Below are 16,168 nucleotides of genomic sequence, written 5' to 3'. Positions count from 1 at the left end.
GTGGGGCGGGCAGATTAGGAGGCGGGGGCATGAGTCAGGGGTTTGGGAGCTGCCCCCGGGGTTTGGGAGCCAGGACTTGGGTGCTGTCAGAGCGGGTGTGAGCTCAGCTGGTGGCAGAGGACACCTGTAGCTGCAGGAGCTCGCCGAGGGACCCCAAGGCTCGTGAGCAGGTGAGCAGGGCTGGGGGGGCGTGGGGGGTGGTCCTGCGGCACTTGTCTTGAGGGTTTCTGCAGTGCCCAGCCTGAATCCGTGCCCAGGGGACCAAGGCACCAGACCTCCAAGGGGGTGCTGGTGGGTGGGATGAGAACGGTAGGATGTGTGTTGTTACCCCTAAGGGCACGGGCCCGTTGGCACCTCCAGCTGGGGAGCGCGAGGGTGCAGTGTTGGGAGAAAGACACGGGCACGTGGCAGCAGAGGTCTGTGTAGCTGGTGTTGGAGGGGGCAAGTCGGATCCCCCTCCAGGTGTGGGTCCCAATCAGGCTCCTATTTACAAGCCCCTTGGATCCCACAGACCCAAGTCTTGCCCCCAGCCATGCATGGGGACCCACAGGGCATCCTATCCCCCTCTGTGAGGACAGTTGTTCACTGACCCTCTTTCCCATTTGGGACACTTTCAGGGACTCATCGGGGCAGACCCGGCCCTGTCCCCAGCCTAGGGGGTGTTTGAAGAGAAAGGAGGAGTCCCCCATCACCCAAGGATTTCAAAGCACTTAGGCTAATTCCATGGGAACAAAGCAACAAGATCAGAGAGAGAGGAAGATAGCAAGTCTGACCTTGGTCCCCAGTCACAGTGATAATGATGACCAACATGACCCAGAGCTCCTTCTGTGTCAGTCAGTGTTCTAAGGCCTCTACATCGACCAACTTAGTGCTACAACAGGGTAGCACTTAGGGCTACTTAGGGTTCATTCTTGTTACCCCACTTTGCAGATGAGAAAACCGAGACACAGGGAGGTTGAGTCATTTGCCCGCAGTCACACAGTAAGGCACAGGTCTGGGATCCGAACCCAGGCAGGCTGACTGGAGAGCCCATGCTTTCAACCCACTAGCACTCGACGAGCTTAGAGCTGTCTTCTCTTCTGGGAGGCAAATCAGCGCGATGGCGAGAGAGGTAGTGGGAGTCAGGGAGGCTGGCCTCTTTCGTCCTGCCTCTGACACCTACCTGCCAAGTTAAGCTCTCCGAACCTCAGCTTTCTCATCTGTAAAACGGGGCTAGTGACATTATCCATTTTGCACAGTGCCTCGAGGGTTCTAAGAGATAAGGCTCTGTGTGGTGGGGGCGGTGATCGCACAAAGGCGGTGCTCTGCCACCAGGGAGCCCTCCCCATCATCTGGTAGCCCCCCCGCCCCGCCTCTGCCAGCTGTGCTCCACCTCCAGGGCTCCAGATGCCCTGCTCACCCTTATCTGGCCTGGCCCTGGCTGGCTGGGTGGCCAGGTGTTTTCGGGGCGTCGATCCCGTTCCAAGCTCTTATCAGTGCCGGAGCACTGGGCGGTGGTGGGCCGGGCCCGGTGGGGGCTGCAATCTGGGTCATGGTGGGGCACCCTTTAAGGCCCCAGCTGAGCTCCAGGCACCTCCAGTCTCCCTTCTTCTGTCTCTCACTGAGGTCTCAGAACCCTGGCAGGAGGGCCCTCCCATTGTACAGACAGGATGACTGAGGCCTAGAGAGAAGCTGGGGGCCATCGGAGGCTATTCAACCAGACAGTGGCGGACAGGCAGCGTTCTCCGGCTGGAGGGCCCCTCTGCCCAGTCCACGTCTCAGACAGGAAATGGAAAGTTCCAGCCCAGCCCCTTAGCACCTAAGGCTTGAGACTGCTCAGGATTTGAGGCCCCGGCAGAGCAGAGGGCAAGGTCAGAGAAGGAAGAAAGAAAATAGAAGTGGGAGAAGAGGAAAGAGCGGGGCAAAAGAGGGAGAGAGAAGGGTGCCTGACTAGGGTCTTCATGGGCAAAGGCTCATGCAGGACAGCCCTGTCCTCGGTCCTTGGGACTGTCCCCTGGTCATCACTTCCCCTACCAAGACAGGAACCCCTGCCCTTGTCAGTTCGGTAAGGCTCTGCCATGCCCTCTCCTTCTCTCTATCTCTTGGGACGGCAACACCCACCCCCTCAGCCCTCAGAAAGAAATGTCTCTGGACCATTCTGTCTGTATGTCCTCCCCACCCTGTTCCCTCACGCAGCAGCCAGCCCCGCCTGGCTCGCGCCTCCCTCTGCCCGCTCGTGCCCACACCTGCGCCGCACTTCCCTACCTGCCAGTCCTTCAGATCCCACCAGAGCTTCTCGGCCCAGCCCCGGGGTCCCCCCCTCAGAGACACCTGACCCCCAACCCCAGCAGTCCGCCCTACCTTTGAACCTGCCACATGGTCCTTGGCACCCAACTCCTTCGGTTCATTTCTCGGTCTGAGGCACATATTGTCTCCCGAAGCCCTTGGCCTCTCCTGCCTTCCCAGCTGCCTCCCCAGTCCGGGTGGGGGCTTCTCGCGAGAAGGGACCGTGTCTTGTTCATCTCAGCTCCCACCTCTCAGTGCCATGTGGGCACAGGGCGAGCATGTTCGTCACCCGACCCCAATCCCTGTTGCTGGGTGAGAGTGAAGACAGCCCCTCCACATCCAGTCCCCAGGGAACTTCTGTGCTCCCCTCGGGCTGGGCCTCACCTTCCTGGGGGTGAGCATACCTTCCTCTCTGCCAGAGGCACACTGAGCAAACCTGAGACACAGGGTCCGGTCTCCTCTTGGCTGGGTCCGAGTCATGCTGACTCCTCAGTCCCAGAGAACCAAGCCTGCAAGGGACAGCCACACTTCCCTTCACCCAGCATGTACTTACTGAGCACCTACTCTGCGGCACCCATTCTGCTAGGAGTAAGGGATTCAGTGGGGACTGAGACACGGATCTTAGCACTCAGATGGCATCCCTTCTAGCGGCATCCTTGAACAGCAGATACACAAATGACTCAAGAAACCAGAAAATGACAGAGGGGGCTAGTGAATAGGGTGGTGGGAAGGGAATCTGAAGAGCTGAGATATGGGATGAGGGGCAAAGGGGCACTGAGGATGTAACAACTGTGTATGCAAAGGCCCTGGGGCAGAAAAGGGCTTGGTAAGGCCAATGAGACAGATGGGGAGAGAACAAGAGAAAGGGAGCTCACGAGGGGGTGAAGGAGAGAAACAGTGACACTTCATTCAACACCTGTGAGCCGCTCCCAAGGATGCTACAGCCCCATGCCTAGCAGAAAGTAACTGCTTCTGGGAGAAGAGGGTACGTTGTAAAGACTCCCAGGGGAACGAATTTCCTTGAAGAAGGAACAGGTCATGATGCCCCTGGAGTTGGCTAAATCTAGGGAATGGACAGGAAAAGAAGCCAGGATGAGGACTGGTGGATGGAAGAGGGAGCTGAATTTGAAGGACAGCCCGTTCTCTCAAACTGCCTTTGATGGATGCCAGCCAAGCTACCTCTTCCTGCTCCAGCTCTCCCAGCTCCTCCTGTACACCTGTCCTCACACCCACAAATCTAGCTCCTCCCCCCCAGCTTCCTGTCCCGGACCCCACTGCTGCCTCTCAACACCTGGGGTCCCCCTTGACTCTAATGTAGCCTCCTCTGGGGGAGGATGCCTGCGCCTCACTCAGCCTGTGCTCCCCCCTGCAGGGACCCGCAGTGCGGGTTATGCTGGGGGCTTGGATCGCTGTGGATAAGTGGACAAGTAAGACAACGCCATGGGGGACTGGCAGGTAAGTCTTTCGTGGTGTCTGCGGGGCTCCAATCTGGGGCCTCTGGGACTCCCCAGACTCCTACCTTCACGGTGGCTTAAGAAGCCCTTCCCAGCCCAGCCCTGACGGCCACTTCCTATAGGAGGATCATGAAGAGGGGCTGGAGGACGTTCTAGAACAGGAGGAGTATGAAGACCCAGATGTCCCTGTGGTTCAAGTGGAGGAGCCAATCGGTGAGCCCCAACTCTCTCTCTTGCTGGGATGAGCTGCTGAGACCTGAACAGAGACAGTTAAGGAAGTTGCCCTGTCCCTTCTCCACACCCTCTCCCATCCGCCACCAGCCCCAGGGCCAGTTCTCCCCACAATCCTGGCTGATTAAAGGATAAACAGAGTTTTGTTTGAAATGATCACAGGAGGGGACTGGGGGGGTTGGGGGGGCAGGACTAGTCACCCATGGCCAAGCCCTCCGTTTGGGACAGGGCAGCCAGGCCCCTCGGGGACAAGGGCATGAGCCCACACGCCATCTGTGTCCATCCCATGCTGACTTCTAGGCCAGGCACCAGGCCTGTTCTGGGAACATCATTCTGTTTGGGGAGGTCTAGAGGTCCTGAGGAGTCAGGGGCCACAGGGACCCCCAGGGCAGAGAGACAACAGGAAACCTTCCTGGCCCTGCCAAGGTCTCAGTTGGGGAGCCCCAGGTGGGGACCTGTTTACTGTCAATAGGCCTTAAGTGCTGGCCATTGGTATTGAAGATAAGAGGCCCCTCTGGGAAATGAGAGCCGAGTGGGGTGTGGAGTGGGGGACAATATAAAGCAGACCCCACCCGAGGTTCCCAGAGCTCTACTCCGAGACAGGGAGAAGTGCTGGGCTGGTGGGATTGCTGAGGTAGGCGGGGAAGAAGGAAGGGAAGCTGATTCCAGAAAGTGGCAGAGAGGAAGGAGATCCTAGGAGAATCCTGGGAATTGTCATTCGGAACTCTCCACTTTGGAGGTGACCCTCTCTGTCACCACCAAAGATGACTCCCAGGGGTCTTCCACAAGGCTCGGATGAGGCGTGAAAGAGCCAGGCTGGGCCAAGAATGGGCACAGGGCGCCAGAGACCCTTGAGCAGCAGTGGGGGCGTGGGGTGGGGGGCGGGCACTGGGTCCTAGCCAGCAGCCACAGGAGGGAGTAAGGAAGGCGTGACTCTCTCAGAGGCTCACTGTGGGGAGTGCAGGAGGACCCTAAGGGTGGGATTATCGGGGGGCAACACTAACCCACCTCCGGTTTTCAGCTGACCACGCTGAGCCGACAGCCACAGACTACGAAACAACCACAGACCCAGACGCCACATCGCACGCAGGCACCCACGAGGTGAGGACACCCGGCATCACCTGATCGCTGGGACACTGACCCTTCCACTAGGAGAAGGGAGGTGAAGAGGGATGGGCACAGCTTCAGCAGGGGGGAGCCCCACACACAGGCAGAGAAGGAGTGAGCACTGCGGGAAATAGAAGGGATGAGAGCACCCCTGCTGGGACGGGGTTGCGGGGAGACATAGGTCCCTCTCCCACTGAGCAGGGAGCTCCCTGGGCAGAGATAAAGGGATGCCAAAGGTCTGTGCTCCCGGGCTGGGCCGGCAGGTGCTCCTTGGGGAAGCACAGAATTGAATACGTGCCCCTGTGCCCAGGCCGGCTGGACCCCTGCTGGACATCAGACTGTCTAGCTGGTTAGGAAACTGCATCTGCCCTCAGCCAGGCCCCTGGGAGTGACCAGCTGGCTCCAAGGAAACCCAAGGGCATGCTGAGCCCACTCAACAGTCTTGGAGACAGGAGACCCACCCGATGACCCCAAAGGCTTCCTTTTTTGTTTTCCTCCCAAGGGTCTGCTCTAGCACCCTTTTGGTCCAGAGGTTCTCCAAATGCCTCTGCAAAGGGGTAAGGGCTTGGTCAGGGAGTTGGGGAATAGGGCTGGAGTGGAGGGTTATACCCCCCACCCCCACCCCTCCACCACACACACACACACACACACACACACACACACACACTCACTCACTCAACGCATCCAGGCTGCTGCTCCCACCCATCCATTCTGAGCTCAGGGTCTGCCCTGAGTGTTTCAGGACTCTGGGCGTCCTCCAAACACCTCTCAGAGCCTGCTGAGCGCCCACCATGCCCTGGACTGCCAGTCTCCCCAGGGTGCTGTCCCGGGCCCTGGGCACTGATTCAGGTTTGTGGGGCCGCAGGCGTACGTGGAGCTTCAGGAACTGGTGATGGATGAGAAGAACCAGGAGTTGCGGTGGATGGAGGCGGCACACTGGGTGCGGCTGGAGGAGAACCTCGGGGAGGACGGGGTCTGGGGCCGCCCGCACCTGTCCTACCTCACTTTCTGGAGCCTCCTGGAGCTGCAGAAAGCCTTTGCCAAGGGTGAGCCCCGCCGGGCCCTTCCCCAAGACCTGCATGTGCGTGCGGCGTGGTGGCGGGCCGGAGGGCCACCGGCCGGCCGGCCGGCTCACCCCTCCATCCCTTGCAGGTACCGTCCTCCTGGATCTGCCGGAGACCTCCCTGGCAGGAGTGGTCAACCAGCTGCTGGATGGGTTTATCTACGAGGAGCAGATCCGGCCTGAGGCCCGAGACCAGCTGCTCCGGGTCCTGCTGCTCCAACACAGGTGCCCCTGCCCACCAGGATGCAGACTCCACAGCCCAAGGGCCTACCTCCCCGGCCCACCAGCCCGGAGCTCTCCCTGGCGGCCCAGGGGACCCCTCCCCCACCAGACCAGGGCCCCCATTTCTTCCATGACAGCTCCTACCTCTGACTTCTTGAGGGGCGGCTGTATCTCTGTGTTCAGATGTGGGGGCTACTGGTCCTCAGGAGGGCAGGCTCTCACGGCCCCTCCCTCCCTCCATTCTGGCCCCACCTGGTCATTCCAGACGGACACCGGCCGCTTGCATCCACAATATCCTCCCAAATGAGGCTTTTGCCCCAGGGTCCCTCTCATCTGGTCACTGGGAAGTGTTGCTTAATTCCTCTGACCACTGGTCTCCATCTCGGTCTAGGTGTTACTAACAACCCAGCCCAAATAGCTTATTCAACCCATGTCCCCTGTGCGTCCCACAGTCACGCCGGAGACCTGGAGGCCCTGGGCGGTGTGAAGCCCGCGGTTCTGACGCGTTCTGGGGACGCCTCCGAGCCTCTGCTCCCGCAGCACCCCTCTTTAGAGACACAGCTCTTCTGCCAACAGGTGAGGCTGTGGGGAGACCCACCTGAACAGGGTTAGAAATGAGAGTGTTTAAGGGAGGAGGGGGCTGGACGATCAATGTAGTCAGAGGACTCCCCTCACCACCCTCCACCCAACAGGGACAGGAGGGCACAGAAGGGCATTCGCCATCTGGAATTCTGGAGAAGATTCCCCCAGATTCAGAGGCCACCTTGGTGCTCGTGGGTAAGCAGCTAGGGTCTGCACCCCCGATGCCCCCACACCCCCGAGGCGATACTTCCTATCCCTGTCCAGCCTCCCTCTTCCGAAGGATGGACCCAGCCGCCGCCCCTCTCAGGCCTCCCTGACTTGACCACCTCCCATCGCCCCCTCCCCGGCAGGCAGAGCGGAATTCCTGGAGCGGCCGGTGCTGGGCTTCGTGCGACTGGAGGTGGCCACGGAGCTGGAGGCTGTGCAGCTCCCGGTGCCTGTGCGCTTCCTCTTCGTGTTGCTGGGACCTGAGGCCCCCAACACTGATTATACCCAACTTGGTCGGGCTGCGGCCACCCTCATGTCTGAGAGGGTAAGGCAGGCTTGGGGAGGGCTGGGGGAGCCCGAGGGCTGGGGGGCAGCTGAGGTCACTCACTGGACGGGCCTGGGTCACTTGAGTTTTGCTAGTCGGTCTCCCCCTGCTGCTTCTGCCCTGTCTGGCCAGGGGCAAGTGGTCTGGCCCAGCCCTGCCCGACCGGACCTGGTTCCACCCAGTTAGGTCTGGCCTGGCCTCAGCTTACTGTAGTTCCGGCTGGTCTGCGCTAAGCTACCCCATTTGCTTTAGTGGATTCTCTTTTCCCCACGCAAGGCCCTGTCTGGCTCCCCCAAACCTTTTTGTGGTGGGAAAGGAAGGAGGAGCAGGGGCGGGCAGGACAAGAAGGAGCTGGGAGAGAGGGTTCTGGTTCCTGGAGGCCATGGATGTGGACTCTTGGGTCCTTTCATCTAGCGAGTCCCCGCAGTCCTGACCCTCTCTCCGGCCCCCAGGTCTTCCGCGTGGATGCCTACATGGCCCAGAGCAAAGCGGAGCTGGTCCGCAACCTGGAGGGCTTCCTGGACTGCAGCCTGGTGCTGCCTCCCTGCGAGGCTCCCTCTGAGCAGGCACTGCTCAGTCTGGTGCCGGTGCAGAAGGAGCTGCTGCGGAGACGCTACTCACAAAGCCCCGCCAAGCCCGAGCCCCACTTCTACAAGGGCCTAGGTACCTGTCCTGCGACCCCCACATACCCTCAGGGTCCCCAGTGCAACCCTGCAAGCCCCTGCCTCCCCTCCTCCCATCCAATACCCTGGTGTCCCCTCTCTCTGTCCTCATGCCTCCCTGCCCCCTTGGTCACCTGTTCCCATCGGAAGATTCTCCCCACGATTCCTCTCCCCCCAACGCCTCCTGCCATGACCCCCTGTGACCATGGCCCTGTCCTTGACTACAGATTTGTACGGGGCTCCAGGGGCCCCTGGTGGGCCAGATGACCCTCTGCAGAGGACAGGCCTGCTTTTTGGGGGCCTGGTGCGTGACATCCGGCGCCGCTACCCCTACTACCTGAGTGACATCACAGACGCGTTCAGCCCCCAGGTCCTGGCTGCTGTCATCTTCATCTACTTTGCTGCCTTGTCACCTGCCATCACCTTCGGTGGCCTCCTGGGTCAGTGCCTCTGCATGATCCTCTAACCTTCACCTCTCACTCTTTGGCCTCTGTGTTGGCCCTGCCTTTTGACCCAATCAGACAATCTGGACCCCTACTACAGCCTGCCTGTGAAATGCTCTACTGGACCCTAGAAACGACCTCTTGACCTTGACCACACTGTAACTTCTACCCACAGGAGAGAAGACCCAGAACATGATGGGGGTGTCGGAGCTGCTCATCTCCACGGCGGTGCAAGGCATTCTGTTCTCCCTGCTCGGGGCTCAACCCCTGCTTGTGGTTGGCTTCTCGGGACCCCTGCTTGTGTTTGAAGAAGCCTTTTTCTCGGTAGCTCTGTTCTGGCCCCACCCGGACCCTGTAGCCGCCTGGCCCCCGCCTGCCTGACCACGGGGTGCCTGGGCCCACCTGCCTGACCCAGTCCTTCCCGACCCCTTTGCAGTTCTGCACGAACAACGACCTGGAGTACATCGTGGGCCGCGTATGGATCGGCTTCTGGCTTGTCCTGTTCGTGGTGCTCATAGTGGCCTTCGAGGGCAGTTTCCTGGTCCGCTTCATCTCCCGCTACACCCAAGAGATCTTCTCCTTCCTGATCTCCCTCATCTTCATCTATGAGACCTTTGTCAAGCTGATCAAGGTGGGGGAAGTGGCAGTGTGGACACACATGTGTGTGTGCGACTCTGGGCACAAACTATGTGGCCATGTGTGTCATTGTCTATGTGTCCTTGTGGCCCGTGTGTCGCTGTGCCTTCATCGTGCCTGGCTGTGACCACAGTCACATTGACACCTGCTGCCTATGGGCCGGTGGTCCTGCGGTGACCGCAGAGCGCCTGCGCCTGAGGTGGCTCCCCGTATGCGCATGTGCGGCTCGTAACCACGCCCAGAGGGACAAACAGGCCAGTGTGTATGTGAGCCTGGAAGGGGGAAACTGTGTTAATGGAGGGGTAGCAGGGGTCCCAGGCGCTCTGCTGTCCCCACGCCCCCTCTGGCGCTCACCGTCAAGAACCACGGGGCCTGAGGGTGGAGCAGCCTGTCTCCTCAGCTCTCGCACCTTCGACTGTGTTACCTGTACATCTGCATTGTCTACGGAGACAGGAAGGACACTGCGTATCCGCCTCTGATTCTGTTGCTTGGTGGGGCTTTCTGTTTCCAAGTCTCTGAAGCCCTTTTTAGGAGCCTCCTTGGCACTTCTTTCCTGCCCACCAGCTTTATATCTCCGAGACCCCGCGTGCTCCCATGCACACCTACACTCATTGCCGCCATGACCTGCCCCACCCAAGCTGAGACTGGTCTTCACTCCTGAAAACCAAGCTGTAGAATCCCATTGTCCCTCTGTTACCCTGTCAGTTGAGGAAGAAGAGAAGTGGATGGATGGATGCAGGATGGATGGATGGATAGACAGATGATGGGCAGATGGACAGATAGATGGATAGATGATGGGCAGATTGATAGATGGATGATGGATAGATGGATGAGGAAAATAGGATGCCTTGGTTTTCTGCTCCAGATCTTCCAGGACCACCCGCTGCAGAAGCATTATGACCACAATGTGACAATGGTGCCCAAACCGCAGGCTCCCCTGCCCAACACAGCCCTCCTCTCCCTTGTACTCATGGCTGGCACCTTCTTTCTCGCCATGATGCTGCGCAAGTTCAAGAACAGCTCCTACTTCCCTGGCGTGGTCAGTACCCACCCCCCAACCCTGCTCTTCCCTACACTGCCCTGTCCCAGTCCAAAGCACTCCTCCAAGTTCCTCAATGCCATTAACTCTCCTTCTTACCCTAGATTTCCATTCCCTATTCCAAGCCTTCCTGCCCCCCTGGCCCCCACCTCATTTAGGCTTTCACTCTTCAGGCAAGCCCATCTCCCTTTCTTAGCCTGTGGAGGCTGGAAACCCAGCGGGGAGCCAGGGACAGTTCTTAGAGAGGGGTAGAGAAGCTGTGGGGCCAGCGGTGGGGCTGAGCCAGGGAAAGAAGAAAGAAGGCCGGTACATTGAGGTGCAGGACAGGGCGTTAGATGTCGATGGATCCCCTGGGAAGAGCAAGGACCCTGCATGAAGAAGGGGCAGGAGTGGGGGCAAGAGGGAGGCAGGAGGTGGGGAAACAACTGAGCACTGACTGGATTTTTCCACCTTCCCTCAGCTGCGACGGATCATTGGGGACTTCGGAGTCCCCATCTCCATTCTGATCATGGTCATTGTGGATTTCTTCATTGAGGACACTTACACTCAGGTGACACTCTCTTCCTATTGTCAGCTTCTTCTCCCAGTATGCCCCCTCCCAAGAACAACTTTCCCAAACCTGAAGCCAGCTAGAACAGCCTCTACTCATCCCAGCCTCCCCCAAGAGCCCCAGGTTCGTCCCACAGCCCTATAGGACCCCTCTGATTGAAGCAAAGGTCGGGGTCAGATTGCCTTTTTACTCCTTAACCCAGGACAATAGGATAGAATCTGTTCTGCAGCCAGGCCGATCTGAGTATGTATCTCAGGTCTGCCACCAAAGAGCTGTGTGATGCAAGGCAAACCACACAACCTCTCTGATCCTGTTTCCTCATCTGTAAAGTGGGGAATGAGAAGATGTATATAAAGACCTTAGAGCAGTGACTGGGTACAAAGCAAGTACCCAGTATAAGTTCCCAAGTGCCCAGGATGCTGGCTCTCCTTGCCTCCTTTCCCCTACTCCCCTGCCTGGTGTTCTCACCAGCATCCCCCTCCCACAGAAACTCAGCGTGCCTGAAGGCCTCTCCGTATCCAACCCCTCAGCCCGGGGCTGGGTCATCCACCCATTGGGCTTGTATGCGAATTTCCCCATCTGGATGATGTTCGCCTCCGCCCTGCCGGCCCTGCTGGTCTTCATCCTCATCTTCCTTGAGTCCCAGATCACCACGTAAGAGCCAGGGGCAGGGCTGGGCCTGTGTGTGTGTGTGGCGGGGGGGTGTCTGAGGCAGGGAAAGGGACAGGCTCCAGGCAGGTGTGACAGCAAGGACTGAGAGCTAGTCTTAGTCAATCCCAGCGCCCCCCCCACCCCCACCCCCGATGAAGAGGAGTGATGGATGGACAGGGACAGGGGCAGGTTCTGTGGGACCTGACGTGGTATCGTTTGGGGAGACCTTTTTAAGAAAAAGAAAACAAAATGAGAACTACAAAAGGAAGTGACACGCTTCAGAATGGACCTTTACCAGATCAGCCTCATCAGCTTCAATGTAAATCTGCCTGTGGACGTTCTAGGGGCTGTCTTGAGATCCTTCCACTCTTAGAGTCTGGATTATCAAGAGGGGGTGGGAGGGAGGGGAGCAAGGAACTCCAAGGGAGAGGAGCACAACAGGATAAACTAAGGCACAGAGGGACCCAAGCATGGAGAAGGAGAGAAGGGGCAAAGAGGGTGGGGATGGGGGAGAATGCTGCTTACCCCTGACCTTCCACACTCCCCAGGCTCATTATCAGCAAACCAGAGCGCAAGATGATCAAGGGCTCTGGCTTCCACCTGGACCTGCTGCTGGTCATAGGCATGGGCGGTGTGGCTGCCCTCTTTGGGATGCCCTGGCTCAGTGCCACCACTGTTCGTTCTGTTACCCACGCCAACGCACTCACGGTCATGGGCAAGGCCAGCGCCCCAGGGGCTGCAGCCCAGATTCAGGAGGTCAAGGAGCAGCGGATCAGTGGGCTCCTGGTCGCTGTACTCGTGGGTGAGTAAGGGCTGGCCACACTCTCTGCCACCCTTGGCCTTGCTTCCAGCCCCCAGCCTCTGCCTCTTAGGATCCAGAGCCTTCTGCAGCCCTCTCTCTAGCTCGGCTGCTCTATGACTGATGGCAAGTCAGGGCTCGGAGCATCATCTGGGGTGGGAGAGGAGAAGACAGAAGATCACTGGGGTTTATCTAAGTTCTGGAGCAGGTGAGAGTACACCTGGGGTCAGTGTGGGCAGCACCACCGTTACTGATGGAGTCGCAGGGTAGTTTCTTAAAGGAGGCGAAGTTAGTTATTAGCTGGAGGAGGGTTAGGGTTTGGGTAGGTGGCAGACAATGGAGGCATTCTCTGCTGGGGTGATGGAAAAGTTGGGCTTCTCTGGCCTCTGTGAACCCCGGAGGCCAAAGGAATAGGCTTTGATGTCCTGCAGGCAGGAGTTTGACTCCCTGATCTGCCACTTGTAGCTGTGTGGCCTTAGGCAAATTGCTTCCCCTCTCTGTTTCCTCATCTGTAAAATTGGGTACTCCCTCTTAAGAGGATCCACATAAAGGGCTTCATATGGTCCCTATGGCTTCATTCTCCAGCCCCCAATGCTGTCGGCCCTCTGGGGCCCCCCGGGGCTAGGAGTGCCTGGTTCTCCCGGCAGGTGTGTCCATCCTCATGGGGCCCATCCTGTCCCGCATCCCCCTGGCTGTGCTGTTTGGCATCTTCCTCTACATGGGGGTCACGTCCCTCAGCGGCATCCAGCTCTTCGACCGCGTCTTGCTCCTGTTGAAGCCGTCCAAGTACCACCCGGATGTGCCCTACGTCAAGCGGGTACAGGGCCCTCGTGGCTCCCCAGCCCAGAGTGGGGTGGGTGTTGCTGGGCGCCAGGGCGGGGCAGGCAGTAACCACCGCCCCCCCCTGCAGGTGAAGACCTGGCGCATGCACCTGTTCACGGTCATCCAGATCATCTGCCTGGCAGGGCTGTGGACGGTGAAAACCTTCCCCGCCACCTCGCTGGCCTTGCCCTTCGTCCTCATCCTCACGGTGCCTCTGCGCCGCCTCCTGCTGCCGCTCATCTTCAGGAAGCTGGAGCTCCAGTGTGTGCGTGGCTGCTCCCCGCCCCTACCCTGGGGGCCTGGGACGGTGGGGGAGGGTGAATAGAGGGCAGAGGCTAGAGGCCAGGACCCCAGAGCTGGGCGGACAGGGAGTGGGTGTGCTCCACGTGAGCTGTCTTACCCTGGAGCCCTTGTCCTAGGGTCCTCCCAGTCATTTTGGACAGAGTTGCTCCTCCGATAGAATTCTCCCACAACATGACAGTCGCCATGGGGCTGCCCTGATGAAGGCCCTCTGTAGGCCTTCTCCTGCTGGGGCACCCCATCCCCAGGGGTCCCTCATCCCTTGGAAAAAACTCATCCAGACCAAAGCTAGGGGCTGAGAGGGTAGGACATGACTTGTCCACGGTCCAGAGAGAGCCAGTCCCTCCCCGTGCTCTAGAAGTGCCCTCGGTGCTGCGGGGAGGGCTCCTCTGCCCCAGCCGCTCCCGGAAGCTCACCCTCGGTCCTTCCTACTCTCCCCTCCAGCTGGATGCTGATGATGCCAAGCCGACCTTTGATGAAGAGGAAGGTCGGGATGAGTACAACGAGGTGACCATGCCCGTGTGAAGGGAAGACATGGGCTTCCAAGCTCCCTCCACCCTCCCACTTCCCCACACTCCCAGGAAAAGCAGAAGTTCATGGGTATCTCATGGACACTCGTATCCCTCCTGGGGTAGCTACTGGAGCCCCAGGATTGTGGGTGGGAGATGGGAGGGGTGTCTAGAAACCCTTCCATGAGGGGTAAACCAGCTTCTATGTCTAGAGATGGTCAGTAGGGTCCACACTAGGGATTTTGCTGTGAGGTCTCTCCTGCTGCCACGTTGTCATGTGGGGCTCCTAAGCTGGAGGGCTTAGATCTGAGCCAGCCTCTTCATAGCACAGACAGGGGCAGTAGCAAGGGAGGTAGAGCGGGTGGGGTTCAGGTTCCTGCATGCTGTGCGACCTTGGGCAAGTCCCTTGACTTCTCCAGCCTCTGCTTCTTCTTCTGTAAAATGGGTATATTTAGAATAATACCCACATTACAGGATGGTTACTGAGGACCAAAGACAAATGTGGAAAAGGGTTCTTGTCAGCTCTGAAAGGGCCAACATGTAGTAGTTATCATTCTTCTCTAGGCTGGCCCAAGGTCACACAGCTCCTGAGTCGTATAGCTGGGATTTGAACCAGGTCTCCTGACCCTGAGGCCAGAGCCCTATGTTGTACCTCAGTCACCTACCTTCCCGTGCTTAAAGATGCCCCAGCTGACTCCCCACCTCTCCTACTCTGTTCCCAGCCTGATCCTGGGGACCCTCTTCTCTGGGGCAGAGGGAGGTGTCCTGGTGAGGGCAAGGTGGCAGTAAGGATACAGTCAGGTCTGGGACTCAGGACTCCAAAGGCTCACTCCCTCCTCCCATTCTCACACTCATTCACACATCCATTCATTCCACAAACATTTATGGAGGGCCCGGACCCCCACAGACACAGAGGCAACTGAGACGAGACCCTGCAGTGGGGTGGGAGGGAGTGGGGGGGGCGATGCACAAATCTGTTCTAGATTTGGATGGGGGGCGGGAGGAAATGGGGGGAAGGGAGGGAGGTTTGTAATTTATTGATTGTATTTTCTAAGAACTCTCCTTGTACTCTGGTTTCCCCCAAACACCCAGGCCTCTAGTTTGAGACTCAGTGTCCACAATCTTACTCCAGCTGAATCTTGGGGGGAGAACCCAGATTTGATCAACTGGGGAAGGGCCAGTGGGCTCTGCAGAATATGGGCATAATCTATTTTTTTTTACAAAACAAAAATATAAAAAGAGCTGGAAGTGGTGAGAAATGGTTGAAACGGAGAGTCAGGAGCTGGGGGCCACTGCTGGGAGGCTTTTGGGGGGTGGTGGGGGCAGCCCTGAAGGCTGACAGCCGCCTCTCACCACTTCCCTGTGCTATGCCTCGGATTCCTCATCAGGAAAATGGGGATGATAATGGTACCTACCTTGTAGGATTGTCATAAGGATTAAATGAGACAGTAAAGTGCATATGCTTAGCATAGCCTGATCTCAGGCCTCAGAGGAAGCGCATAGACTTTAGCTGCTGGTGTGGTGACGCTCACTGGGATGGCCCCGCCCCCTCCTTCCTGCTCCTTGAACACCCCTAAGGAAAGCGGGAAGAAAGTCACCCACTTGGCTAGCACCCTTCCCCTTGATGCTTGGTTATAGGTTTTGCCAATAAATGCGTCTGTGGTGGAGTGACTGCCTTGCTGGCCTTTCCCTCCCAGACTTGGGGGGTCAAGGGGTCTTCTCTTGGTTGGACCAGGTGGGCAGGGCATGCTTGGTGGGGAGCTGGTGCCAGGGTTGTAACCTTGGGTGGGGGCAGGGAGAGCCAGGCCAGAGAGGTTGGCAAATGGTGCTGGGGCCGGGACAGAACTGGTGGCCGGAAGTCCTGTGGTGGAGAGGGCCAGCCGCCAGTGAGAGTGTGGGAGAGCTGAGGGAAGGCACACTGACCCTCTGGACATCCTTCCTCAGGACAAGCAAGACCCCTGTCCTGTGGGCCCCACGTCCCTTTGGGCCAGGCAGAGCCTTGGCCTATACTCATCACCTCACCACACTGGGCAACACCTCTGAGGGGGACTCCCAGGGAGGGAATGTGGTTTGCCTTCAGTTACACAGGAACGGTGTCTCTCGACCAGCCTTTCCACTAGCCCTCACTCACGTCCCCATGGAGGACCAGCTGCTTCCAGCCATTCTAGGGGGCTGCTGAGCCAGGAGTCACTCTCCCCTGAAGGGGAGGCTGCCAAAACAGAAACCCTCCCCACCTTTCTAAGCCTTCCAGCAAGAGGTCAGTGCCACCCTGGCCTGTCTGGCTTCCTTCCCTGCATCTAT

At 58.6% G+C, this 16,168-nt stretch overlaps 1 protein-coding gene across 3 annotated transcripts; it reads left to right on the top strand.

The window, feature by feature from the left end:
• The first annotated feature begins 42 nt into the window (after positions 1 to 42).
• SLC4A1 (solute carrier family 4 member 1 (Diego blood group)) lies at positions 43 to 15,535 on the top strand. 3 transcript variants are annotated; one of them, XM_032321831.1, is made up of 20 exons: positions 43 to 170; positions 3,638 to 3,720; positions 3,842 to 3,932; positions 4,972 to 5,051; positions 5,923 to 6,103; positions 6,210 to 6,345; positions 6,795 to 6,918; positions 7,035 to 7,119; positions 7,275 to 7,456; positions 7,909 to 8,119; positions 8,346 to 8,558; positions 8,737 to 8,885; positions 8,998 to 9,192; positions 10,063 to 10,236; positions 10,697 to 10,786; positions 11,274 to 11,440; positions 11,986 to 12,239; positions 12,884 to 13,053; positions 13,147 to 13,323; positions 13,803 to 13,883. In XM_032321831.1, exons 2-20 carry the CDS (start codon positions 3,706 to 3,708, stop codon positions 13,881 to 13,883), a joined length of 2,775 nt encoding a protein of 924 aa, XP_032177722.1. In that variant the 5' UTR covers positions 43 to 170; positions 3,638 to 3,705. The 3 variants fall into 3 exon arrangements, with proteins under 3 accessions (XP_032177722.1, XP_032177723.1, XP_032177724.1); XM_032321832.1 differs by lacking the exon at positions 43 to 170 and having other exon boundaries at positions 3,706 to 3,720; positions 13,803 to 15,535; XM_032321833.1 differs by lacking the exons at positions 43 to 170; positions 3,638 to 3,720; positions 3,842 to 3,932 and adding an exon at positions 4,481 to 4,584.
• The last annotated feature ends 633 nt before the right edge of the window (positions 15,536 to 16,168 follow it).

Source organism: Mustela erminea, chromosome 18, assembly GCF_009829155.1.
Source record: "Mustela erminea isolate mMusErm1 chromosome 18, mMusErm1.Pri, whole genome shotgun sequence".
NCBI classification, from domain to species: domain Eukaryota; kingdom Metazoa; phylum Chordata; class Mammalia; order Carnivora; family Mustelidae; genus Mustela; species Mustela erminea.
This window is presented reverse-complemented; position numbering and strand designations above follow the sequence as displayed.